General features: G+C 52.8%; 1 protein-coding gene across 1 annotated transcript; it reads right to left on the bottom strand.

Annotated features, from left to right (window-relative positions):
• Positions 1–1742: 1742 nt before the first annotated feature.
• Rasa4b (RAS p21 protein activator 4B) lies at positions 1743–26495 on the bottom strand. The gene is made up of 21 exons (XM_051204972.1): positions 26273–26495; positions 21591–21647; positions 20159–20272; positions 19701–19762; positions 18342–18471; positions 16724–16805; positions 15818–15949; positions 14330–14421; positions 12130–12247; positions 11763–11913; positions 11446–11510; positions 11087–11199; positions 10706–10898; positions 10456–10593; positions 9640–9784; positions 8823–8992; positions 8163–8300; positions 7098–7233; positions 5571–5691; positions 2258–2322; positions 1743–2136 (listed from the first exon to the last, which is right to left on the bottom strand). Exons 1-21 carry the CDS (start codon positions 26479–26481, stop codon positions 2015–2017), a joined length of 2553 nt encoding a protein of 850 aa, XP_051060929.1. The 5' UTR covers positions 26482–26495; the 3' UTR covers positions 1743–2014.
• Positions 26496–27097: the final 602 nt, after the last annotated feature.

Raw genomic sequence — 27097 nt, 5'->3', positions numbered from 1 at the left:
CAGAAGGCACAAAGATAATGCAGGCATCTTGCTCAGTTTTTATGTCTCTTTTCAAACTCAGAAGAAGAGGAAGAGGGAGGAAGAGCAGGAAGCCATCTAAGGTTCTCGAGTCACAGCTCAAAGCTTGTAGTCACCTTCGATTCTAGGAACAGCAGAGCCTTGAAGGCAGATCACCCTGTGAGGAGGCATTATCTCACAGGAAGGAGTTTGCCTCTTCAAGACACCCTGCAAGTCAGAGCTAAGGCAATGAGAAATCAGACCATGCCTTGGCCAGTACCACTTAATTATTGTTTGTGTTGGTTGAACTGTTTATGACCCCCCGGGATCGAACCCAGAGCCTTGTGTATGCCAGGCAAGCATCCTACCACTGAATGGCACCACCAGCACAAGTGTGATTTTGAGAACACGTTTTGAATTCAAGTGTGGTGGCTCAAGCCTGTAATGTCAGCACTGTGGGGATGGAGTCGGGAGGATCAAGAGTTCAAGGTCACCCTCAGCTGGACAGTTGAGTTTCAGGTTAGCCTGGACCACATGAGACACTCAGAAATAAAGGGGCTAGAGATGTGGCTCTGTTGGAAGAGTGCTTGCCGAACAGACATGGCACCTAAAGTTTAATGCCCAGCCCTGCACAAACTCTGCATGGCTCATACCTGCAATCCCAGCACTTGGAGGTGGAGGCAGGAAGATCAGGAGTTCAAGGTCATCCTTGGCTATATAGCAAGTTTGAAGCTACCCTGGCCATATGACAAATCCTGTCTTAACTCTTCTGGAAAAAAAATATGAATAACACACAGCTTGAATTGGGGGCTGAATGCCCTCTAGTCATCCCTGTGTGGGAGCAGAGCAGAACTGCAGCCAGGGGGCGCTGCTGTGGAGAGGATTTTCATTTAGGGACATCCTGGAGGCAAGAGTCTGTCTAGACAGTGGTTCTCAACCACCTTCCAGATGCTGCGACCCTTTAACACAGTTCCTCATGTTGTGGTGGCCCCCAACCATAAAATTATTTTCTTAAGTGTAATTTTTCTACTATTATGAACCATAATGCAAATATCTGATATTTCCAATGGTCTTAGGCAACCCCTGTGAACAACCCCAAAGGAGTCTTCACTGGTAGTTTGAGAACTGCTAGCCTTGATGAATACCTCCTAGGCTTCTCTTTCTTCAAAAGCCTGAAGGTCCTGCCCACCCTACACCTGAGAGCTCCAGCCATGGAAACACATGTGGCTTGGGAGTCACGACAGAAGTGACAGGAACGCTACCCACTCACATCCTAATCACCCCATCCCCAATCCAACTTCCCATCATCACAGCCCCGCACCCCTCTCTAACCCTGACCAGAGTCACGGGCAATTTGGCCTGCTATCCCGTAGAAGATGGAAGGGGACATTGTAGCCAGCTCTACTGTGTGGTCTGGAAGGACGGCCCCGAGCACAGGGGCTTTCTGTGGTGGCTGCGTCCAGCTGGACAGAGCCATCAGGCTCCAGGCTTCAGAGTGGAGAGGTGTGGGGAAAGGTTTGGGACTGCAGTTGGGAGTTTAAACAGGCATGACCACCCATGATGCGGAGCAAAAAAAACAAGGTAAGGGACTGCAGGGAGGCCATGCTGGTGGTCCCAGTCCTTGGTCAAACCCCAGCCCCATCAAGGGCTCCCTGGATTCACTCCTCCTCAGAGCATCAGCAGTCACAGCAGGTTTATTAATGACAGCAGAGCACCGTGACACCCAACATAGAGGGTCACACAGTGGCAGGGCTGATGTTGTGGCTGGGAGTGAGGCTGTGCAAGGGGGGACAACCTGGTCTCCCGGTTCCGAGCTTCCTAGGGTTGGATGTGTCCTGGGTGAAGAGTCTGGGCTGCGGGGACTAGAGGAGCAGTCGGGCCTCCCAAAGAAGCAGGGGCCACCATCGTCTCCCACAGACATGGAGAAGGCCATGTTGGACCATGGCCCTCCCCAGAAGAGATGACTGTGACAAGGACCCTGAGCGTGTCAGGGGTCTCCAAACGCCCAGTGTACACCTCACGTTTGTAGCTCTAGAAGGTGATGGGGCTCTCTGGGCGGGGGGCCAGCCAGAATGGAGCTGTGGGCTTCTCGGAGGTCTTGCAGCACACGGAGCAGCTGGGTCAGTGGGTCCTCTGGAGCTAGATGCAGAAACAAAGCAGGGTGCTCAGGTATGGCTTCAAAGGTCTGACAGTCCCCACCCATGTGCCCCTGGAGGCAGCTGAGGCCACCAAACCTGAGTCCCAGAGAGGAGGGACCCACCTCCACCACCACCTGTGGGTGAGATGTCTGCTTCGGTTTCCCGCCTCAGTAGCCAGTGCTTCTCCCTGCAGAGGAAGGCAGAGTGAGGGCCAGCAGCCACACCCACCTTGCTGGGAAGGCTAGAGATGTCGTCTGGGCTCCATGAGCCGGAGGTGGCGCTCGGGGGTCCGGACAGATACTTTCAGTCTACTTTTTCCCTTCCAGCCATCACCCCGTGCAGCCCACCCTTCCAATACCAAAGTACCCCCACACCTCACTTTCAAAGCCGTTGTCACCATGTCACCAAGCCTGACCTTGAAACTGCAATCCTCCTGCCTTAGCCTCCCCAGTGTTAGGGTACATGTGTGAGAACCATGCCTGGTCGGGAGACCAATGGCAAACCAAGCCGAACTATGTCCATCTGGTATTGCAGGGCCTTTGGGAAAATCAGTCAGTTGGGCCCTCACGTTCTGACCAGCCAGCAGGATATAGGAGGAATTTAGGGGCGGGGCTGCAAAGCAGAACCCAGGCTTATTTGGGCTGGACAGTCATTCTGCCCTACACTCCCTTGTCTCAAACTCACTATATTACAGAGAAAAGCCTTGAACTTCACATCCTTCTGCTTCCACCTCTGGAACCCTGGGGTTATAGGCATGGGCACTGTGCCCAGCTCAGGGGTTTTGTTTGTTTGTTTTGTTTTTGAGATAGGGGTTCTCTGTGTAGCACTGGCTGTCTTGGAACTATCTCTGTAGGACCAGGCTAGCCTTAAACTTGAAGATCCAAATGCTGGGGTTAAAGGCATGCATCATCATGCCCAGTTTAAAAAAAAAAATCTCAGAAACTTACTATTTTATTTGTGTGTCTATATGCATGTGAATGCCTGTGTACCACATGCCTGCCAGGAACACACAGAGGCCAGGAGAGGGTATCATATCCTCCGGAATTGGAGTCACAAACGGTTATGAGTTATCAGGTTGATACTCTAAACTGCTCAGACATCTCTCCTGCCTAGGTTTCTGAGGGAAGACCAAAACCCTGGAAGATCACCGAGTACCAAGAAGGACCTTTGAGTTCCCGGCCTAGGGTCCAGAATGCTGTGGGCTGCAGACAAGCAGCCCCTTTTGTGTAGCCTAGGAGAAGGCTCTAAGGAGCCAAGATGGCCTCAGAGCATCCTCCAGCCTGCCCCACCCAGTGGTTCAGAGCTGAGGGGGCCCACACTTCCTGTTTTGCTAAGTTGTTTTAGAAAGCATCCTGGAGGCTGGCCGTGGTGGTGCACACCCAGTGGCAGGTGGATCTCTGAGTTCGAAGCCAGCCTGGTCTACAGAGCTGGTTCCAGGACAGCCAGGGCTACACAGGGAAACTTTGTCTTGGAAAAGAGAAACAAAGAAAAAAAATACAGAAAAAAAAAAAAGCATAAAAAGCATGCATAGCATGCAGCCTGGCATTTTCTAAGGTTTATAGTCAAGTCTAAAAATCCTAATTAGCAAGCTATCCCAGGAACTCATAGATTAGGTGAAGGAAAGCCAGTGTTCTGATGCCATCTTCAGAACCTAGGCAGATGGGGAGATGGGGGTCAAATTAGCAAAGGAAGCAGTTGTGGCCATGACCCCTAGCACCCTAAGAGGAGATGACCTCATGATGCAGAAAGGTAGTAGGGACGTGCTTGGCCTCATTAAGAGAGATAATCCAGGGCCAGCAAGTAGAGAATGTTGTGGGATATTATTTTAACTGTGCAAAGATGTGTTACATTTGTTTTGCTGTAGAACATTACTTTAACTGTGTAAAGGTGTGTTGCATTTGTTTATGCTGCATTTGTTTAACGATGTAAGGATGTGTGTTTAACTATGTAAAGATGTGTTGCATCTGTTTCACCTTGCCTGCCTAAGGCACCTGATTGGGCTGATAAAGAGCTGAACAGCCAATAGCTGGACAGAGAAAGAATAAGTGGGGTTGGCAGGGAGAGAGAATAAAAAGGAAGAGAACTCTAGGCTGATGAGAGTAAGAGGAAGAGAGAAAAAGGGACATGCCCAGGGCAAGAAGCCAGCCAGATGACAGCAAGACAGAGAAGAATGAACATAAGATATGCCGAAGTGAGAAAGCTAGCAAGTCCCAAGGTAGACACACAGATTAATTTAAGTTGAAAGAGCTAACCAGAAACACGCCTAGGCTAGGCAGAGCAAAACTAATAAGTCTCTGTGTTGTGATTTGGGAGCTGGTTGGTGGCCCAAAGGAAAAATCCTGGTACAAAAGGAGCTTGCTGCACAAGCCCGAGGCCCGAGTTCAATCCCCAAGACCCACGTAAAAGTGGAAGGACAGAACTGACTCCACAGTTGTCCAAACTCCATGTGTGTGTAGAAGCACATGTACCCATCATATACACACAAAACAATACTAAATAAAAGAGATGACCATGCAGGCCTGTCACTTCAGCTACTGGGAGACTGAGACAGGAGGACACAAGTTCAGATAGATCCTGAAGACCGGGGAGATAGCTCCGTGGTAAATGTTTGCCTTGCAAGCATGAGGACCCTAGTTTGATTCACGTTAAAAAAAAAAAAAAAAAAATCCATGTAAAATAGCCAGGCATGGTAGTGCATGCTTGTAATCCTAGAGCTGAGGAGGCAATCTTGTCTAAGCAGGGAGCGCAAGACTATTCAGAGATGTCGTCACAACGATACAAACACAAGAGGAGGCTGGAGATGTCTCGGTGGTAGAAGCATGAACTTCTCCTACAGAGGGCAGGAGTTGAATTCCCAGCACCCATATCAGGTGACTCACAAACAAACGCCTGAAAACTCCAGCTCCAGGGGATCTGGTGCCCTCTTCTGGCCTCCACAGGCACCTGCACACACGTGCACATACAGAGACATACACACATGAAAATAAAAGTAGATATTTTTTGTTTGTTTGAGACAAGGTCTCACTGTGAAGACTTGGCTGGCCTACAACTTGCTATGTAGACCAGGTTGGCCTCCAACTCAGAGAAATCCTCCTGCCTCTGCCTCCCAAGTCCTGGGATTAAAGGTGTGCACACCATACTAGGATAAAAGTATATCTTTAAAAAAATTAAGAGAGAGGAGGGGAAAGAACATAAGAAAGTAGACAGCACTTGAGGAATGACACCCACGCTTGTCATCTGGCCTCTGCACACATGTGCACACCCACCCATGCAGAAAAAGAAACAGAATCAAAGGCAAACAAAGCAAAACAGCAACAAAAGACAGCGGTGGGGGGGCAGTCGTTACTTAGCAACCCTCAGGGCCAGTCTGAATTGCAGCCCTGTGGGCCATACTTTCCCTGGACTACACAGCTTCCCCTCCAAGAGCCTCCTCACCGAAGTGCAGCCTCCACACCTAGCAGGTGCCTGTAGATGAGCTGAGCCTCGAGGTCATGATCCAGTGGGTCATTCCATTCCTGCAGGGTCACCCGAGAGTGGGTCTTGTCACAGCCCAGATCTGGAGGCAGAAACAGGGCAGAGTTACAATAGAAATACCATGCCCACCTTCCTGGTAGTACAAAACGGGGCCATTGAGGCTGGGAGGAACAGGAGAATTGATGAAGGGGTTCCTACGGGTGCTAAAATGGTCCTGGTTCTGCCTGTCACTAGTCACACTTCTGGTGGTGGCAGATCATCTTGGCTTCGACTGCTGGACCACAGACAGATATATACCATGGACTGTGGGTGTCCTGTGGCATTCAGATCAGGGGAGTTGGTGGCTTTCTGGAAGGTCTGTCTGGAGGTTGCCCTGAACTACATGACCATGGTAGGGTGGGCCTGAGCTTCCTGTGCTGGGATGAACTGGCCCTGCTACTTGCCAGCTCTGCCACCTTTGCCCACTGTAAGCCTCACTTGTAGACGGTGAGCATGACTTAGCAGTAGAGCTGTTGCCTAGAATCCCCAAGTGAAGGGCTGGGCTGGGGCTTGATGGTAGAATGCTTACCTAGTATGTGGGCCTGAGTTCCATATGTAGCCGTGCATGTGTACACACACACACACACACACACTCTCTCTCTCTCTCTCTCTCTCTCTCTCTCTCTCTCTCTCTCTCTCTCTGAGTCTTAGGTTCTTCCCAGTAAAATAGGATTTCTGGTTGTCTCATGGACCACAGTGAGCCCCACAGCAGCTTTAATGAGGGAACTGCCTGGATGGCCACAAAGAGCCATCAATCCAAAGCCAGAGCAGAGTAGGTGTGGCCAGTGTGTTCATGGTGAATGGCTTTTCCTGTGCCAGGCTCTGGGGTCTGAGGCTTGGAGGACTGAAGGTCCAAGTCTTCCACTAACCCTGTGTGTGGGGAAGGTCTTGAAATTTCCAGCATTGCTGGACACTGTGTCACAGACTGTAATACAGCAACTCAGGAGGGCTGGAGCGATAATAACTCCGCAGTTAAGAGCACTGGCTGCTCTTGCAGAGAAATCAGAGTTTGATTCCAACCACACACGTGGCGGCTCACAACCATCTATAACTCCAGATCTAGGGGACCCAACTAACTCTTCCGATCCTCTGCAGGGACCTCCTCACACACATGTGGCACTCAGACAGATACACATACATATACATACATAAAATAAATCTTTATTAAAACGAAATATAAATCTTTAAAAAGAGAGATACTAATGAGTTGCCAGGCTTTGTCAGAGCAGCCAATAGACTCACTCCATGTATCACACACTTTGCATGGCATTTGCCAAACCACCCGGTCACAGAGCATCTTCAGCTGGCTTCCCTTGGGCAGGCAGCTTTGCCTAGGTAAGCATGTGGCTTTCCAGCCAGGCTGACACTGCAAGTCTCAAGAAACCCTCTGCTAGCCTGTGACCTGCTTGGGAAAGATTGCGGAGCAGGGACCCAGGCCAGTATTCCCACCTGTCTTGTCCTTCTGGTGACAGCAGCTCCACTTGTCCCCTCGGAAGATGCCAGGGTGATACGATCCCAGGAGGCCAGTGTTGTTGGTGCTCACTTTACGCAGTGCGGACAGCCACTGGTTCAGCTCATTCACACACTGCAGGGATGGCGCTCGGCAGTCTACCTTCTTCCCCATGGGTACAGACCCTTTTCCGAGCCACCTCCCTAGCCCCTCACAGGCACCCTACCTGATACATACAAACTAGAGCTATCTGGGAGGAGGGAAGTCAAAAGAGGAACTGCCTCCATCAGATTAACTTGTAGGGAAGCCCGTGGGGCATTTTCCATTGACGACTGATGTGGGAGGGCCCAACCCACTGTGGGTGGAGCCAACCATGCACAGCTGGGTCCTAGGGTGTATATGAAAGCAGGCTGAGCAAACCCCGGGAGCAAACCCTGGGGAGCGGCATTTCTCCATGGCTCTGCTTCAGTTCCTGCCTCCAGGTTCCTGTCCTGGGATCCTGCCTGGCTTCCCCTGATGATGGACTATAACCTGTTAGCCCAGTAAACCCCTTCCTCTCCAAGCTGCTTTTTGCCACAGTCTTTATCACAGCAACAGAAACATAAATAAGATGCAAACTTTCAGCCCTTCAATGGAGGATTCCAGGCAAGTGCTCTACCACTGAGCCACACCCCAGCCCTCACTGGGGGATTCTAGGCAGGTGTTCTATTACTTGAATCATTCCCTCCAGAATATCACTTGAAATTTTTAATATTTACTCTTGGGAACTAAAGCATCAAGTTCCAGGTTTGCCTGACCTACAGTGAAAAATCCAGAAAAGGAAAAAGCAAGCTCTGAATCACAGGGGCCTGGCTATCTATCCATGTAGCCACACACATACCTACATATGGAGGTCCACAGGCAAACATGGACCATGCATCTGGGCATGAGACCCCGGGACAATATACACACACAGCCTGAAGTACCTAATGTGGTCGACAGGGGGAGCCTGGGACTCAGCCCACATTCCATACCCAGAGCACTCCTGCAGACCCCTCCCCAGAGCACCCTCCCACAGGCTGCACCTTGCATTGCAGGTAGACAGTCTGGGCCTGGCCGACATCATCTGCATAGATGACCTGCATGACGTTGGAGCTGCCAAAGCTCTTTTCCTCCACCTTCTCCGCAGCCCGGATGCTGGCGAGCTTGATGAAGGCACTTTTCTGGGGTAGCCAGAAAAAGGAGGCTGAGGGGGCCCGACAAGGCAAGGCTGTTCTACTTTCTTATCTGCCTTCCACGTCCTCTTCAGCGGAACACATTAGGACTTACATGAGGGATCTGAACAACTCATGGCTCCCGTTCCCAGGGGCCTGCTCTGTGAAGGGATCCCAGCTAGAGAAAAGCACCTGATGCCCGGGAATGGGAGGGGTGCTGAGCATCAGGCGTTACCAGGAGACGCCCCTTCTCCTGGTAACAAAGGCCCAGGGGGCAAGGCTAAACCTGCTTTTAGGGTTTACATCCAGGAAGACTGCAGAGTAGGTGGTACGTTAAAATACTATAACTGTAAGCACTCCGTCCAATAAACTATAGACATATTTGTTGTTTTAAGACAGGGTCATATGCCCGGGATTGCTTTGAACTGTATACGTAGTTGAAGCTGATCTTGAACTCCTGATCTCCCTGCTTCACTCCACTTGCTGGGATACCACCATGCACCACCCTAGACAGCTTCCCTCCTCACCCACCTTGGAGCTGGATGTCTTGGCGAAGCTAAGGGCTTCAGTGGTGAGGGAGAAGTAGAGCTTCTTGAACGAGGAAGATGCAAGAGGGCCTTTGCCTTTGGTCCTGTGGATGAACAGCGGCCCCTCCTTCACAGGTGGTGCCTGCGAGTTCAGTGCCCGCTGTAGATCCAACTCTGAAAGCAAAGCGGGCCACACAGCGCGGGAGCTTAGATGAGGAGTTAGGACCAACCGTGGTAGCATTAAACTGAGGGAGGAGCAAAGGCAAACCGGATGCAGTGGGCGGGGCTGTGGGTAAAGAGGGCTGGGGATGACACTCTGTTCCGGGAGTGTTGGCGCAGGGTGGACAAGTAAGGCTCTGGGTTCTATCACCAGCAGCACATAAAACCGGGCTTGGTGGCACACACCTTTAATCCCAACACTCAGGAGGCAGAGGCAGTCGGAGCTCTGTGAGTTCGAGGCCAGCCTGCTCTACAGAGTGAGTGCCAGGACAGGCTCCAAAGCAATACAGAGAAACCCTGTCTTGAAAACCCATTAAAAAAAAAAAAAAAAAAAAGGGGGGGGGGGCTTGGTGGCACATGCCTGTGATCTCAGCCCTTGGTAGGTAGAGGCAAAAGGATCGCAAGGTTTAACTAAGGTTATCCTTGGCAGTGGGTTTGAACCCAGTCTTGGGTAACATGGGACCAAGTTTAAAACAAACCAACAAAAAGGTGGGGTGGGCAGAGAGAACTGGCCTAGTTTCAGCGGGCAGGGCAGTAGGCGGGGTCAAGTAAGACACTCATGCACAGGCCTGGGCAGAGAAAGTACTGCGCTAAGTCCTTGCCTTCTTTCTCTTCTATGTCCACGAGCTTGGTGATGAAGTCTTTCAATTGCACCACACCCTGGCGCACGGTGGGCTGTAGCGGTTCCATCCACGCCTCTTTGGCCCTGGAGACCGGAGTGTCCATATTGCCTACATTCTGAACCACCTAGGATCAACAAGAACGACAGAACTTTGGGGAGACAACGGTTCTTCCGTGGCTGCATACCTCACCCTGGCAGCAGAAGTGGAAGCCGAGGAGGCAGAGGCCTTACCGCGGTCCTACGGGGGAATAAGGATGCACGGATCAGGACATTTTGAGACTTTGGGCACCTGCTAATTTGGAACCAACCTTTCTGCTTTCGTCTGCAAATCTGCTCAATTTTATTATCATTGTACGCTTGTTGGGAGTGCCTGGGCATGTGTGGAAGTCAGCTGATGACTTGTGGAAGTTGCTTCTCTCCTTCCATCATGCGAGCTCCAAGGATGGAACTCAGGTCATCAGGTTTAGCAGCAAGCACCTTACCTACTGAGCCATCTTGCTGGCCCTGCAAGTTTCATACTAATATCAGAACGCTGTAGTGCTGGCAGATATATGCAGGTCTTCGTTGGGAGACACTAGTTCACTAGACAGGTTCTGGGATTTGTCTTCTTATGTATGTATGGGCCTCTCAAGAGATGCTCATGGAAATGATTTGTAAACTGTAAAGTGTAGTGCCATAGGGTACCAGTGGCCTGGCTGCAAAGCCTTGCTAGCGTCAACTGGTGCAGCATTGGCAGAGCAGACCAGGGTCCCTTTGCAACCTAACTGGCTTTCCCACCCCAGCTGCAGGTCCACACCTTGGCCAGCAGAAGTAGCGTGCGGCTGGTGCGGGCATCTGCATGCCGCTCTCGGAGATGGAAGAGCTTGGGTGACATGATCGCAGGAGAGAAGAAGCGCAGGCACAGGAAGCTGGTGACAGCGATGAACGGTACATTCTGGAAGGATGCAGAGTAGAGACTGTCTAGAAGCCCATCTGTCTTCCAAGGCCTACATCCTGCAGGGCTCCCTTTCTCTCTTGGCATTCGACTCTGTAGGCAGAGGGCGCACCTGGTGCTGGGCATTCGGGAAGCGCTCCTGCACGCGCTGGAACAATTGCCGGAAAGTGGCTCGGACCACAGCGGGACATGCACGAACCGAGCGGCATATTGCGCTCAGCAGCGCCACCACGTGGGCACGCAGCGTCTGTGCGCTCTGCTCCAACACCTCGGCCTCTGTCTGTGGGCGGTGCAGCCCAGAGCAGCTGTATGGGCAAGAATTAACCAACAGAGGGGTCATGGTCACCACTTGTGAAAAGGTGGCAGCAGGGGCCCTCTCGGACGTCGGACACAGAGAAAGGACAGGTGAACCCAGACAGAAGGGGCTATAAACACTTGCACACAGGAGGCTTATTCTACACAATTATGCACCCAGTAATTACCCTGGCCTCACCCTACATCCTTAACTTCCACTTTGCTGGGATCCAGCTCCACGTACTTCTTCTCCTCGAACACTCTGTCAATCACGGGGCCCAGGATGCCATGCAGATAGCGCATCCCTGCCACCTGGAGGTAACCATAAATCACACTAGTTAACCATCCTCTATACCGTCTGACGGGAGTATCGATTCAGCTTTGGGACAGATGCACAATTAGAGTGACTCATGTGCTTCTCCATGAATAAATGCATGTACAGATGAATTAATAAATGGATGACGGAAACTTCTGGCCTTCAAGGGCCCTAGCCACAGACAGAACTACCCTCTGTGGATCTGAGGGTCTCCATTCCCTAAGATGAACGTGTAACCTCACCTTCAGAAAAGACTCCATGGATTTGGAGGCCAGAGAATTGCTCCGGAAGAGGGTGTTGGCCTCACCTGCAAACACAAGTTCTAGTGGGCAGGGAGCTGGGACAAGGCCTTGAAGGCAGGAGGGTGAAGGACCTCTGGGATGAAGTCTCTAAATGGTCCCTGAGTAAATGGCCTCCTCAGCATTTCCCACCCGCCCCGCCTGAACTACTTGTTCTTTTTAGGGAGGCGGCAGCCTCGACTCCATTTTTAGAGGGGCCTGCCAATGTGCTAAAAAGGGTCTCCTCCACCCTGCCTGGGGCAAACCCTCTTAGGCCTCACTGGTTCGGCCTAGCTCCAGCCGGAAGAGCAGATCCAGAAAGTCCTTGGCTAGGCCCTGCCCCAGGAAGAGCTTCAGCAGGGTGGTGGCCACTTCCTGGCGACACTCAGCAGTAGTTGTCTCCTCGATGACAGGAATCAGGTGCCCTGGACCCTGCAGAAAGAAACAGAAAGGCGGGGCTCGAACCCACCAGGGAACCCTAGAGCATCATGGAAAGGTTGTGGTGGTGGTGGGGGGTTAGGGCAGGGTTCTCTGAACATTGGTTAGTGCCTTCCTAGCCCCGGGAGTCAGTCTGTTGTTCTTCAGAATGGGTTCAGGACAGGTAAAGTGTTCAACTAAAGCTCCCAGTTTCCCTCAGGGCCTCCTCACCTGGGTGCCCAGCTTCACCTCCCGGCACAGCAGTTGAACGAGAGGCTGGTAGCAGACAGAAGGCAACACGGTCTCATCCCGCAGCCGCACCTCCAACTGCAAGGAGCCCAGGTTGCCCCTGGAATGGGCAGTCTGTGATCTCACCACCAGGGACTCAGTTTCCCTGGGCCACACCCACTCACGAAGGCTCAGGCTTTTCCCCTTTAAGATTAGCTATGCGCTCTCTTTGCCTATGTTCATCGGCTGCTCTGCAAGCCCCTCCCCCCAGCTTAGTCTTTCTGTGTCCCTGTCCTGAAGACACTTTTTGCCTTATTACCCAAAGAACTTGCATCTTCAAAGCCTAGTTCTTTCATGCCTCCTACTCCAGTCGACCTTGGGAGTCCAAGCTTGGGTATACCAAGCTCATATTCCAAATCTATCAACTCCTAAACACCACCACGTCACCTGTACGGTTGACCCAGGAAATAAGTGGTTCACCTACCAGAGAAATCCAGCCTCAGGTAAGTAAGGCAACACATTGTAATAAATCTAACCACCAAGATTTCGTACTGTGACTCTTCTTGGAGAGGGCACTGACTAAGGCTTAATGATCTTTGTGGCTCCCACTACCCTCCCCATAAGGCACACTGAGGAAGCCACACTGCAGCCCATACCCCACGTGCTGAAGCCATCAAGGCTGTCTAGACTGCTTCTAGGCAGATGCCTTGGGCTGGGCATACCCCTGGCCACCTGGCCACCTGCCCATGCCCTGAGATGGGCACACATGAGGGGCCTTCTTCAGGGATCCAAAGCTGAGTCAGACAAGAGGTGTGAGCAAGACAAAAACAAGCCAAAGAATTTTCTAGATGGGGCCACCAGATTGAACAGATTAAAAACACAAGACACCAAGTGAAATTAGTGAGTTTTTAGTATCAGTATGGCTTGAATACTGCCTGATCATCTTTCTTCTTTGAGACAAGGTCACACCTTGTAGATACAGGCTAGCCTGGAACTCTAGATCCTCCCGTCTCAGCTTCCTAAGGACTTCAACTACAGGTGTGAACCACCTCCCCTTGCTTGTATTCTTTCTCTCTCTGTCTCTCTCTCTTCCTCCCTCCCTCCCTCCCTGAGACAAGATCTCACTATGTAGCTCTGGCTGTCCTGAAACTCACTATGTAGACCCTGCTGGCTTCAAATGCACAAAGATCTGCCTAACTCTGCCCCTCCTAGTGCCAGGGTTAGTGGCTTGCATTTTCTTTCTTTTGTGTTTTTGAGACAAAGTTTTTCTGTGTAGCCCTGGCTGTTCTGGAGTTTGCTTCAGAGACCAGGCCGGCCTCAAACTTACAGAGATTTGCCTGCCTCTGCCTCCTGAGTGCTGGGATTAAAGGTGAGTGCCACCAAACCTGACAATGGCTTGCATTCTTACATAAAAAAACAAAACACAAAACCACCAAGGCTCAGATGGAACTCAGAAGCAGAGTTCTTTCCTGCTTAGCATAATGCATCCTCGGGTTTGATCCCCAGTGTGCAAATAATCCCAGCACTGGTGAAGGCCAGCCTGGACCACATGAGACCCAATCTGAAAAAAATTATCTGAAACTTAGTTTTGAGATGGGGTCGTTGCTCTGGCCTCCAGTTCTAAAAGTGGGTTACAAGTGTGTGTCATGCTGCACGCCCCATTTGTGCGCATGTCACAGTGCATGTTTGGAGGTCAGAGGGTCACTGCTCAGCCATCTTGACAGCATAAGGTGTTCTGGTGTTTATTTAATCTTTCTCTTTGTGTTACTGGAAGTCAAACCTATAACCTTGTGCCGACAGGACAGATACTTTACAACTGGTATATTCCCCAACTCTGCCTTGCATTTCATACGGCAGCTCTATTTTTGGAGACTCTTGGGGAGTGAGGGTTCAGAGTCATGGCTCTGAGACACTCTCTCTAGGGGCTAGAGATCTGCAAGAACGCCCTTTAAAGGAAACGGGTCTGAGGACTTAGTATAGAAAGCCAGGACATACAAAGCAGGAGATCCACGCATAACTTGTAGTTCAGAAGATAAGGGTGCACGAAAGTACAGTGAGGAGGTCCCACCTGGATGAGCGAGGTGCTGGCACACTGGGCCAAGGCTGAAGGACACTTGGGCTATGTACTCTTGGACTCTGACCAATCAACCACATGCAGGCACTCTGTCTCAGCACACGCCCCAGGGCCCAGACTAGCACTCACTCGCCTCGTCGGCTTTTGGATCGGTCAGGCTGCAGCCGGAACCAGCCCTCTTCCTGCTGGGCTGAACAGAGTCTCTGGACGTTGACTACCACCTGGGGAAAGGGCAAATCAGGGCTGGGACACTCAGGTCACCTCCTAGACAAGTACTAATCTTTTTTTTTTTTTTTTTTCTGAAGCTGAGGCTAGAACCCAGAGCCTCATAGATGTTTTTTGGCAAGTGCTCTATCCTGAACCACATCCCCAACCCGCACTATAGGATTCTAAGCAGGTGCTCTATCACTGAGCTATATCCCTAGCTGGGGGATGCAAACAGGTGCTCTAACCACTGAGCAACACCTCTGGCTGAGGGGTTCCCATTAGCCAACAATAACTGCTGTTATACCTATTCTTGGTTGTCAGCTTGACTACATCTGGAATTAAGTAAAACCCAAAAATAGAAGGTACATCTGTGAGGGATTTGTGCCTAATTTGAAGTGGGAACATCTACTTTTGTTTTTGGTTAGTTTTTTTTTTTTTTTTTTTTTTTTTTTTTTTTTTTTCAAGACAGGTTTCTCTGTGTAGCCCTGGCTGTCCTAGAACTACTCACTCCGTAGACAAGGCTGGCCTCAAACTCATACATCTGCCCGTCTCTGCCTCCCAAGGAGTGTGCCACCACACCTCCTTCCTTCCAATAAAGTAAAACAAAACAAAACAATCAAAACTATGAACTAACCCTCCTGCCCCCACCACACAAGTGCTGGAATTGCAGATATGAGCCACCAAGCTTGGCTTGTTATTTCATTTTTTCTATATAGCATCCCACTATGTAGCCCAGGGTAGCTTTAAATGTGCAACAATTCTCCTGCCTCAGAAGTGCTGCTATGCCTGAATTGCTTTCTGTTTTGAGACAAGGGCTGGCTGCGTAGCCCAGGCTGCCCTTGAATTCACTCTGGAGATCAGGTGGGCCTTGAAATGGAGATCTTGTCTCAGCCTCCCAAATACCTGGGATGGCAGGCTTGCATCACTAGACCTGGCTTCAAGCATTGTTCTTCTAGGGTAGAGGGCACCTTGAAAGGGTCCTAGAGCACCGGAGCTACCGGATGGGAGGAATCCCGAGTTTACAGCCTGACACAGCAGGTGCCATGGCAGGAATGGACACCCAATGTTGCAGGTGGGGGAGTGGCCTGGGCAGGTGGGGGGTGGCCTGGGTAGCTGGGGGTATAGCCTAGGCAGGTGGGGGTGTAGCCTAGGCAGGTGGGGGTGTAGCCTAGGCAGGTGGGGGTGTAGCCTAGGCAGGTGGGGGTGTAGCCTGGGCATGTGGGGGGTGTAGTTTGGGCAAGTAAGAGGATATAGCCTGGGCAGGTTGAGGTGCGGCCTGGGCAGGTGGGGGCGTGGCCTGGGCAGGTGAGGGGCGTGGCCGGGGCAGGTGGGGGTGCGGTCTGGGCAGGTGGGGGCGTGGCCTGGGCAGGTGGGGGCGTGGCCTGGGCAGGTACGTAGGGTGGTGCTTACTTTGCCTAGAAAGTCATTCCTGCTAACAAGGTCCCAGTCCCAGGCCTCCACGGACAGCGCTTCTGCAGCTCCCTCCTCCAGATCAAATTCAAATGTCTCGTTCCAGCGTGGGTAGCAGGATTTCTTCACCACCTGCTCCGAAAGGGACAGGGGATTCAGTTCACAGGGTTACCCACAGCAGGGCAGCACTGCCCCACACACCTCCCCGGCTCTGTGCTGGTAAATGCTTCCAGGCCCCACCAGGCAGGAGTGGTGGAGCAAGCCTGTCAGTCACTCCAGCCACTCAAGACACAAGAAGACCAAAGCCCAAGGCCAGCCTGGGCAACTTAGCAATACTCTTGCTTCAAAAGTAAAAATGAATGCCTTAGACAACGAATAAGGAAAATAGCAATTCCGGGTGATGCCCCAGTCCTCACTGCTAATGTGAAACAACTTTTTGCCTCTAAGGTGACCGGCCTACAAATAAATATGAGAAAAAGTGCTGGGGTGTGGCTCAGTGGTAGAGCACCTGCCTAGAATCCCCCAGTGAGGGGCTGGGGTGTGGCTCAGTGGTAGAGCACCTGTCTAGAATCCCCCAGTGAGGGGCTGGGGTGTGGCTCAGTGGTAGAGCACCTGCCTAGCATGTGAGTCTAGGATTCAATCCCCTGTATTGAAGGCCTACTTCATAAGACATTACACATTCTACCAAAGAGGAAACTGAAGTCCAGAGTGGACATGGGACTGTCTAAATTCACACAACAAATCAAGAGACTCCGCAGAGAGCCCAGCTCTGGACGGGCTCCCCTAGGCTGCCACCTTCATGATGATGTTCACAGAGCAAAAACAAAATGTAGATTGAGAAGCTGTTCCAGAGTTTCTAGGGCCCCCACTCCACCCCCTTCAGTCACCCCCACCCAGCTTCCTCACCGAGGTCTCCCGGGTCCGGCCATTGTAGTGCACTCGGACAAAGGGGTCAGATGCACCGTTCCGGTCCTTTGGGGCCAGGTCCCTGGTGGTGAAAGGGGGACAAGGGATTACTGCTCCTGTGGCTTGTGAACACAGCAGGCTGGGAAGGCTTGACTCACCCAGCTTGCATGCTGGCTGACGGGATGGCAGCCCCCTTACCCCCACTATGATCACTCATAGCCCCCTCTGTGTACTGGCCGGGGTCTCTGAGGAAAGGCTATGTCTCCTGACTGAACAACTGCAGATATGCCACTGTGCCTGATTCTGGACAACAGAAGGGAGGACAAGAGCAGCGGACAGCCGTCAGACAAAACGCTTCTGTCCCAGCACTCAGGAAGCTGAAGCAGGAGGCGAGCCTGAACTACAACATGGTTGGTCAGAGATACACAGGAAGAGACTGTCTCAAAAAGCAGGGGTGGGCATAGTGTCCCCACTACCAGACTTGCTGAGACGCTGGCGTGGCTCGGCTGCAGTCCCTGGAGCAGTGGACAGAGGCGGCTGGTGGAGGGAGGCAGGGGCACACAGTTCTGTCACCCGTCTTGATGAGGAGGGATGTGTGCTTAAGTGATGCCCCAAGGTCCTGAGGTTGGGTGCTATATGCAACTATGTGCCCATGCTTACAACACAATGCCCCAGGCAGCTTGTGCCAGGCAAGGCTGGATGGAAGTGGGTGGGAACTAGCATGGGTGGAAATGGATGGAAAAGGGGGGAATACACGGGCAGGGAGGCTGTGGTTCAACCATTCCTCATGGCTCCAGCCTCAGGGCAAAAAATAAAGCTGGGGGCGGCCACAAGATACCCAAAGTGTCAATCATACAACACACATCCTTTTATTTAGCAGAGAGACCACTTCCTCCCAAATGGGTTAACTGCCTCAGGGGAAGGGGCATATTCAGCTGCTTTTGTGGAACTGGCTGGCCAGAGGCTGTCCACTGGCCTCGGGTAGACTGGAGGGCCTGTGCTGTCCCACACACACACCCTGTCATTCCCTTTTGCCCCCATAAGAGAACACCACACACACACACACACACAACACACACACACACACACACACACACACACGACATGGAAGAGACTGAACCCAGAAGGGACAGGAGGGAAGGCGCCTCTCCTGGAGTGTTCATGAGTCACAGCCAGGCCCAGAAGGGAGTGGGAACAGAAGTTAAAAATACCCTAGGGCTGGGGGTTAGCCCCATCTCAGGTGACTCAGGCCCGCAGAGCCATTCAAGCCATTGTCCCACCCCCACACCCTGTCTTCTGCCCTCATGACAGACCATAGACATACGCACACACACACTCACGCACACATGCATGCACGTGCCCCCCAATGCACACCATACACACACAGAGACATGACACACATATCACGCACATACACACACGTGAACACACACACAGGGTAAGTTTACACTGGGGCTGGATATAGAAGCCCAGACCTAGCCCTGAGCACACGACCTCTGCTCCCTTACTGGTCAATAAGGCCATCTCTCCCCTGAGAGCAGGCTTCAGTGGGAGGAGGAAGAGGAGGCTGGGCTTCTACAATCACAATCTGCACTTCCCCCCCCTCAGCCCATCTCACCTGGCCTCAAGCACCGAGCAGCGCAACCGGCTGCCCTGGCCCCCTGGCGCCACCTCCAGGCGCAGGTGAATCTCGCCCTGCACCTCCTCATTCGGGTCCACTTCTATCAGGTGGGTCCAGCCACTGAATCCTGCAGGGTTTCATGTCAGCCAAGGATGAGCCCCACCCCTGCACACCCTTCACCCCACCTGCTACCCCAAAGTTCCTCCATTACCCCCTGGAAGTCCTCTGGATATTCCTGGTGACAGATGGGGAAACTGAGGCCCAGGAGCTGAGCAGCAGTCAGAAGTGCGGACATATTTAGTTATAAGTATTGTGTGGGGCTGTGCTTTTCTGAGCATGCAGGGGCCAGATCTGGATGTTGGGCATGTCACTGTATCTTATGCTCTGAGACAGAGCCTCCTGCTCAACCTGAAGCTCCCCGTTTTGGCTAGGCTGGCTAGCCAGTGACCTCTTGGGTTCCACCTCGTTTCCCCTGACAATGCTGGAGTTACAGGCGCAAGCAGCCCTGCCTGGTTTTTACTGGGGATTTGACTTAGGTCTTCTTGCTTTCCCAGCATATGCTCTTCCTCACTAAGTCAACTCCTAGTCCTCCATGTAGCCCAGGCTGGCCTCACTCACACTAGTATCTAAGGGTGACATCACACTCATGATCCCCCCTGCCTGTGCCTCCCCAGTGCCAGGAATACAGGCAGGCACCGCCCACGATCATTTCTTAGATCGGAATTTAAGTCAGTAGCCCAGGTTTGAGGCCTTCACTAACAGTCTGGGCTTTGATTACAAGCTCCTGACCCTCACTGGATGTGGAGCTTTCCCACTTTAAAACGTGAGAACAGTGGCTCCCTGCAGGCCACTGGAGTGATAATCCGAAGACCAGATGTGGGAGCTACAAGAAACCCAACAGCAAGGAAATGCCCCAGGAGCATCTGGCCAGCCGAGGCTCAGCGAAAGAGGCTGCTGGCCTGGCCATGCCAGGAGGCTCCATGAGTCAGCAGAGCCTGCCACCCCCTCATCCCCACCCCCCACCTCACAGACAGGAACAGGTGTGTGCCCCAGGAAGTCAGAGACTCGGTTGGCAGAGACCAAACACCCAAGAGCTCCTGGGCTCAACCATCTGAAAAGGCCAGAGAGGTCAAGATGTGTCTGAGGTCACACAGTGAGACCAGGGCAGGGCCGCAACACCTCCAAAATACGGTGTACATTCCGGAAATAATCCAAGTGGCCCCGAGTCTGGACCAACATCTGGGCAATCCCCCTGGGGTTTGGGATTCAGGTGGAGGAACCCAGTGGAAGACAGGAGCTACACTGAACTGTGAGAGTAGGTAGTAAGCAGACCATCGGAGAGGTGCGGTATCTTACCTTTTGGGTGAGAGGCTAGCATGTCCCTCGTGAGGCAGACCTTCCCAATAACGTCGTCCCGACTAGGAGTGGAGAGAGTCAGAGTTGAGCTATGGAACCAGCTTGCCTGGAGCCCAGAAAACTCAACCCTCCAAGCTCAGCCCCCACCCTCCAGGAAGCCATCAGTTGCAGGATGGAACCATAGAGCAGAACACAGGACTCCTGTGCAGGCTGTGGATACTCTCATGGTACATGATGTTTCTGAATGTGAGATCTAAAACACACCAAACTCATGCCATTTGGGTGCCCACTTCATAGCTTATGTCAGAATGCACATGCATACATGTGTGTACAGCAAGTTCATACACAAGCTCAAACCCGCCTCTTCCCAGGTCCTCTGGGAAGTGCAAAGAAGATGCAGAGTCCAGCAGTCAGCAATGGTCATATCCTGGTCCAGCTGCAAAGCAGGGCACGCTTACCTGAGGGCGTCCTCATCCATGACATAGAAGGCCACCGCATGGAACGTGGGCAGTAAATGCACTTGATACTCCTCACCCCAGAAGGGGCACAGGGTCTTCCACACAGTGGCTGTCCTACAGGAGAAAACCCCTCAACATCTGACCATGCCACCCACCTTCTTTGCATCTGGTAGCCGGTTGTGGTTGAGCACAGGATGTTTCCTTCCCATCTCTCAGCCTTGTTGCTGGCTTCTAGTCCACCCTGGACAGAGCATGAGCTATTACTGTAATTTGGGAAAACTGATCCCACAGTTCATAGTAGCCAGTCTTGAGTCGTAGGGCAGAGGTAGCACAGCCACCCCACCCGCCACCCCAAAGAACAGGGCTGTCAATCAACTCATGGGATCCAACAGGGCACATGGTTGTTTCATGGGAGCTGAAGCACCAGTGGCCCAGATGGACGCTCGGGGGATGCTGCAGATGCTGCATCCCAACCACTTCTCAGGTGGGTTATGAGGTCATGAGGACACCTTGTTGTCTGTTTCTCAGTTTGTATGGAACAATTAGAACCACCATGCCCATGGTTTAGAGAAAGCCAGAGTTTAGGCTTAGCAACGGCTGCACCTGTCCAGGTATGCATTGCAACCCAGTAGTTCTGGTCATTAACTTTAGAGGATGGAGTCTGGGTGGGGGACAGGATAGGACAGCAAACACCAGTCCATGGTGTTGGAGTTATCGAGATAGCTCATAGGGTGAAAGAGTCTGCTACCCAGCCTGACAGCCTGGGACCCACATGGCTGAAAGAGAGAAGTAATTCCTGCAGTTTGCTCTCTGACCTCCGCCTACAAGCTGTGGCACACTTTCTTCCCCCATCCCTAAGTGAATAAACAATAAATAAGTGAATGTCAATAACGTTTAAAAACAAATCAGGGAGTCGTGACCCTTCTGGGGTGAAGAACGGATTTATTAGGAACGATTCCTGTGAGAGTCTCGGGGGGGGGGGGGGACCAAGACAGATCACAAGGAAGTTCTGAGATAAGCCAGACTTAACTTCTTTCTGGTCTGGATTTGTCAGCTACTCAGGTGTGAGGCCCTGGGCAAGTTACCTAGCCTGAGCCTTATTCTCTCCATCTGTAAATGGGGAGTAATGATACACAAGGGCTGATAAGGGGTTAGCCAGGAGACGTGGAGGGAGACAGTGTTGTAACTGGTCATCACTATGTGTCTCTGGTGGTAAAGTTTGCAAAGAGAGAACCGGTGAGGTGACAGTCGCTTGCCCTCAGGGCAGTGGGTAAAGATAGCCTTTGAGTTACAGGCGGGTTTTTCAGCTCGGAGCAGACAGCACAGGAGTCCCAGAGGGATTAGGGGCTCCCAACCTTCATCCATGTCCTCTAGGAGGAGCAGGTGGCTGGATGAGGGCGGTCAGCCAGCCCTGGATTCAAGGAGTACCTACCTGATGATGGGTTCATTGTCCACCTTCACGATGCAGTAGGGGTCGCTGCTGCCCGAGCTGCAAGACAGAAGAGCATGGGACAGGGTAGGCTGGCAGCCAGAAGCAGGCACCAGGATAAGCGAGGCGGGAGGGGAGGGGAGGAGGACTAGGGCGGGAACCTTGCCTGAGGGCGGGGCTAGGAGCACTGACGGGGTGGGGCCTAGGGCGGAAAATTTGCTGGAGGCGGGGCTTATGAGTGGGGTGTGGGGGGCTGAAACAAGTTCTAGAGGGGCCTGGAGTGGGGGCAGAGAAGGTGCTGGGGACAAAGCACAGGGATGGACCCTTGCTGGAGACCCTCTAAGCGGAGCCCAAAGAGGGAGGCTTTCCGCGGGTGGGGCTGGTGGGAGCATTGCAGGGGGCGGGACTTGTAGGAAACTTTCTAGGGGCGGAGCTTAGGCAGCTTTGGCTCTGGAAGCTTATTTCGGAGCAGTGGGGGGGGGGGGGGAGGAGCAAGGGCTTCTTCCAGGCAGCACCCCTTCCTCTGCCTGAGAAAGCATCCCGAGAACACCTGGGCACCGTCTCTAGGCCGCAACCCAGAGGCTTCAGAACACGCGCCCCTGGGAGGGGGATGAGGAGGGACCCATGCGCTTCCCGGTCCACGGTGCTGCCCGCCACAGTCTTAGCAACAAAGGCCAGGCATCTCCCAGGACGTCTATCCTTCATACCAAGGGCTGTCCGTGCTTCATGAGACAGCCTTCTCCTGTATCTTCTGTTGCTGCTCAGCACAGATTGGGCCCAGGACAGGGGCCAAGTGTTTATTGAATGAATGAATGAATGAATGAATGAATGAATGAGTCAGTGAGTGAGCGAGCAAGCGATCCTGAGAAGGAGGGCTGGAGACGGCAAGCTCAGGATTTTGCAAATATCTATACTATGGAGCTCATGAGATTATGAGGGTAGTGGGCAAATAGTGTATGCAGAACATCCCTGGGGTTTGTTGTTCATAAAAAGGAAGTGCATTTACGTGCACTTAGTAGAAGTGCATTTCCCCCAGTAGGAGCTGGAGGAAATCCTCATTTCTACTTCCCAATTCTTTATTTTCAGATACTGGGGATGGGCCCAGGCCCTCCTGAATGTGAGGCAAGGATTCTAAGGTGAGCCATAGTCATTGGAGACTCTAATCAAGTTCTCTTGCTGCCTGAGCCGCCCCTCAGTCCCTCACTGGGGGATTCTAGGCCAGGGCCTTACTGATGAGCCACCTCCCCAGAGATCCTGTTATATTCCAAGTTGCAACTCCCCAGCTGTCGATAGGGGCCCTTGAGGCAGGGACTGCCACTGGGGCCAAACAGCACCCCCCCAAACAAACAAACAAAAAGACCCCAAACAAAACAGGAAACATCTGCCCAGACAGTTTGGCTTCTGGAAAGTGGGAAGTGTAACATCAACTCTCATGGGGTAGTTTCCCTGAGTCTGAGATATCATAAGGCTGGTGCATAAGGCTGGTGGCACTTCAGTGGTGGCCCCTGTGATCACATAAGTACTCTCCTCCAGTGAGCCCAGTCTCCAGCAAACTAATTTGCACCACACAAACCCAGTTGTGTTTTTTATCTAAAAATAGTGTTTAAGTGTGTGTGCGTGCGTGCGTGTGTGTGTGTGTGTGTGTGTGTGTGTGTGTGTGTTTAGGTACATGAACACATGAGTACAAGTGCCTTTGGAATCCGGAAGAGGATGCTGGGTCCCTGGAGCTGGAGTTACACGCCCATATGAGTGCTGGGCACTGAACTCAGGTCCTTTGCAAGAGCAGTGGCATTCTAAACCATGGGGCCATCTCCAGCCTCTTCTCGCTCTGCAACCCAGCCTAGGCTCAGGCTTTTGAGCACTTCCTGCCTCAGCCTCCTGAGCAATTGGGAAGAGGGGTGTGCCACAGAGCCTAGCTTCTTTCTGGGCTATGGTCTACCAGGGCCCCCTCTGCCCTGCTGGTACTTCTAGCTCACAGGTTCCTTGGGATGAGAATCTTCCTAAGTTTTTGCTGCAAACCCAGTGCTGCCTTGCTGAATGAATGAGTGAATACCTGAATGAATGAATGAACGAATGAATGAATGATGGTGTGTTGATAGGTGGGACCAATGGTAGGAAAACACTCAGAGGCAGGAAACTAACCAGTTGGGCTGAATGGTGATGACTGGGAGAATGGACCAGAAGGGCGGAGGAGACCGTGTCAAAAGTGGACGGATAACAGTGTAAAGAGCTGGGCCCAACCGCAGTCCTTGGGGAGTTCCTGGTACCTGCAGTACTCCCTATCCTAGTGAGACCTGTGGAAGTAGCCCCGTCTTCCACCATTCCTTCCTCAAGCCAGTGGCCACTGGCCCAGTCTGGCGACTTGTAGGCCTCTATATTTAGGGCCTTGGCAGTTTCTAGGCTGTGGAAGAGGAAAGAGAGGGCAAACCCCGAAATAGCTGTAGGCTTGTCCCCAGGGCCACAGGGTGTAGGAGCCAGTGGGGCACTGTTCACTGTGGGTGCAGCTTTTTGCCCCCCAACCCAGGTACCCAGGGATGGAAGATAGTAGGGAAGGGGCAGAGAGAGAGAGACAGAGAGAGAGAGGCAGAATCCGAACACTCCTCACGATGGCAACTGAAGACCAAGCAACACTTGCAAAGGGTACGGCAGGTGTGCTGGCACACTCATGCAATGTCATACACCTCGGGAGGTAGAGGCAGGATGGTGAGTTTGAGACCAGCCTGAGATACATGGTGAGGTATGTATCCCTACGGTACAGGGAATGCAGAGAGAGAGAGAGAGTCACAGTCTCTGCCCTCTGTCAGGGACTGGAAACCTCTGGACACTTCTACTCGGTGACCAAAATGTCCAAGGGCAAGAACAGGATCTAAGAACACTTCCCAAAGGCACTAGGGAAAGCCTCAGATAGGAAGTCTGAAAAGGGCACTGTAGGATGAATAGGAGTTTTCTGGGAGGGAGGGTTTTCTAATAAGGTCACTAATATTTAAAGGCAGAATTGATGAAGAGAAAGGCCCCAATGTGGGGTTGGCATTTATGAGATGGCTCAGGAGGCAATTTTCAGGTCAGAGTCGTGCACTCAGCCAGCCACCTGGTGCAAACAGGGAATAGCGATCCGGGGTGTTAGGAGAGGTGAGTGGGACAGGCTGGGAAGCAGGGCCTGGGAAGAGATTCCAGAGTTAGGACCCCCAGGACTGGCTGGCCTCTCTCCTGAGGTGGAGACTTTGTCACAGAGTCCCAGAGAGGCGAGGTTCAGGTAGGCGCAGCCCAAGAGCTTCTGGAGCCAGGCCCCAGATCCAGCGGCTGGCAGGGACAGGGAGGAGGTGACAGACGGAAGGGGCTGCTCCTCCCAGCCTCCACGAGCCAGAGGAAGCCAAGATGACCTGGTTTACCAGTGCCCAAGGAAGGGAGGGGGGCCTGGGGGTGGGGGAGGGCTGGGAGGGCCGGGGGGGGGGGTTTGGGGTGGAACCCTTTGTTGATGCTCATCCAGCCCCCATCCTAGAAACCTAATTCCCACTGGCGCCCCCCCTCCTCCCTCCACGCACAGAAACCCACCTTGAGACAGCCCACCTCCTCCCTCCCCGTTGCCATGGCAACTGCTGAGCTGGCCTCTTCAGGCCCAGGGGGCCTGGGAGTGGAACCGCTCCTGGCGCTGAGAGTTCTGGGAGAGTCTGCGCGCCCGAGAGTGATGCCCTCTTGCCTCCGCTGCGCCTGGCTTCTCCATTTTTTGCAGTCAGGAACCAACCCACCGGGGACCCGGAGCAGACTTTGAACCCTAGGCCTCTGCTGCGTCCCTTTCTTTTGTTTTATGATTTTTCACTTCTCCCCGATACTAGGATTTCAGTCACTCGGCTAACAGAAAGGGAAACTGAGGTTTTGCAAACAAACAAGGACCGGTCTAAGGCTGCACATAAAGCCACGAAGCACATTCTAGGAGTCCCGCAGTTGGTCTCTGTGACGAAGGGGTGCCTACAAGCTCCCCAAATCTGGCCAGGGATTAGAGGAAGCTTTATAAAATATGGCAATGCAGGTTAGGAGCCCCAGATTCAAGACCTTGTTTTGACACCTGCAGCTAGCATTTCGTGTCTGCGGACCTCGATTTTCTATTCTGTAAAATGGACCGAAGAGAAATGCCTTGCAGGGAGCGATTAACGGGAGGGTTCCCGCAAAGTCCAGGGAGATTCTAAACCCTGCCTCTTTACATCACTCCTGGCCCCCTGCTAGACTCCTCACTTTTCACGCCTGCTCTCCCTGCCCAAATAAACAGAAAGCAAGTCCGGCGAACAACTCGGGGTTATTATGGGCTGCCCAACTACCGGGAAACAGCCCTGGTTTTTAAGGGGCATTCCGCTCCTTCCAGCCACACCCTGGCAGTTCTCACTACGAAGCCACACCAGCCCTAGCTTCAGTCCTTTAGAACTCCTGGTCCGTGTGAACCTCAGTGCATCCCCTACCTCCACTCCAGCCTTCCACCTATTGCCTCCCCCTCCATCCCAGCCAGGTACCCACAGCTAATTTCACTGTCCCCATTTCCCTAGCCAGTCCCCCTCCGGGTCTGCACATGCCACACCCTCTCCGCTGCTCTCCTCATGGGGGAGCCTAAGGACGCCGCCCCTCCCCGGCAAAGGTCAAGTGCATAAGAGAGAATCCCAGCAAAGTTGGGGTAGCCACTCCTATCCGCTACTCACATGTCCTTGGCAGGCAGATTTTTCCCTTCTACGATTCGGATGGACAACGAGCTGCGCTTGGCCATCGCGGGTCGCCGACGTGGAAGCCTGGAGGGGAGGGATCCGGACGCCTGGGTCCCCTCCCGGGGGCAGCGCGAGTGGCGCGGCTGGGAAGCTGGTGCCAGGACAGGGAGGGGAGCGCCGGGGCGGAGAGATCTCCTCCACTCCATTCACCCCTCCCCGTCCCTCGTGCGAGGGAGGGAACGTACTGCAAGGGAGGACCAATCAGAGGGCTGGATGCACGTAATGGGCGGGGCCTCTGTGGCACGCGTCCCTCGTTGGTCGCCTGGAGCGAGGAGGGGCGGGCACCGGAGAGTCCTCCACCACCTGAATCCCCCACGGGGCGCGCGATCCCAGAGCGAGGGTCTAAGGCAGCGGAGGGACCTGAGCATGTGTTCCAGATACGTAATTTATGGAGACGTGCAAAACGGAGGCGTGTGCCCACCAGATCAGAATCTCCCTGGCCACCCGAGTCTGCGTGGGATGTGCAGTGTAGCTGCAAATCCATGAATGAATGCGCTCTGGCAGAAACTTAGCTGGCAAGGCAGTCAGTGTTTGCAACAGGCCAAGAAAGATGTGGCGAGGACTTAGGCAGCTGTGAAGTTTTGGGGACATCAAGTCTGGAAAATAGGGCTGTTTGGGGGGGGTGTTTTTTGTTGTGCTTTCATGTGTGCACGTGCACATACGTGTGTGTATGTAAAGGCCAGAGGTCGACTTCTGATATCATCCCTTAAGATATGTCCACCTTTAAAAAGATTGTTTCGCATTGGTTGGTTGATTGTGGGG

The sequence above is a fragment of the Phodopus roborovskii genome, unplaced genomic scaffold (genome assembly GCF_943737965.1).
Source record: "Phodopus roborovskii unplaced genomic scaffold, PHOROB, whole genome shotgun sequence".
Taxonomy (NCBI): Eukaryota; Metazoa; Chordata; class Mammalia; order Rodentia; family Cricetidae; genus Phodopus; species Phodopus roborovskii.
Note: the sequence above shows the minus strand (reverse complement) of the source record. Positions and strands in the feature narration are given on the sequence as shown.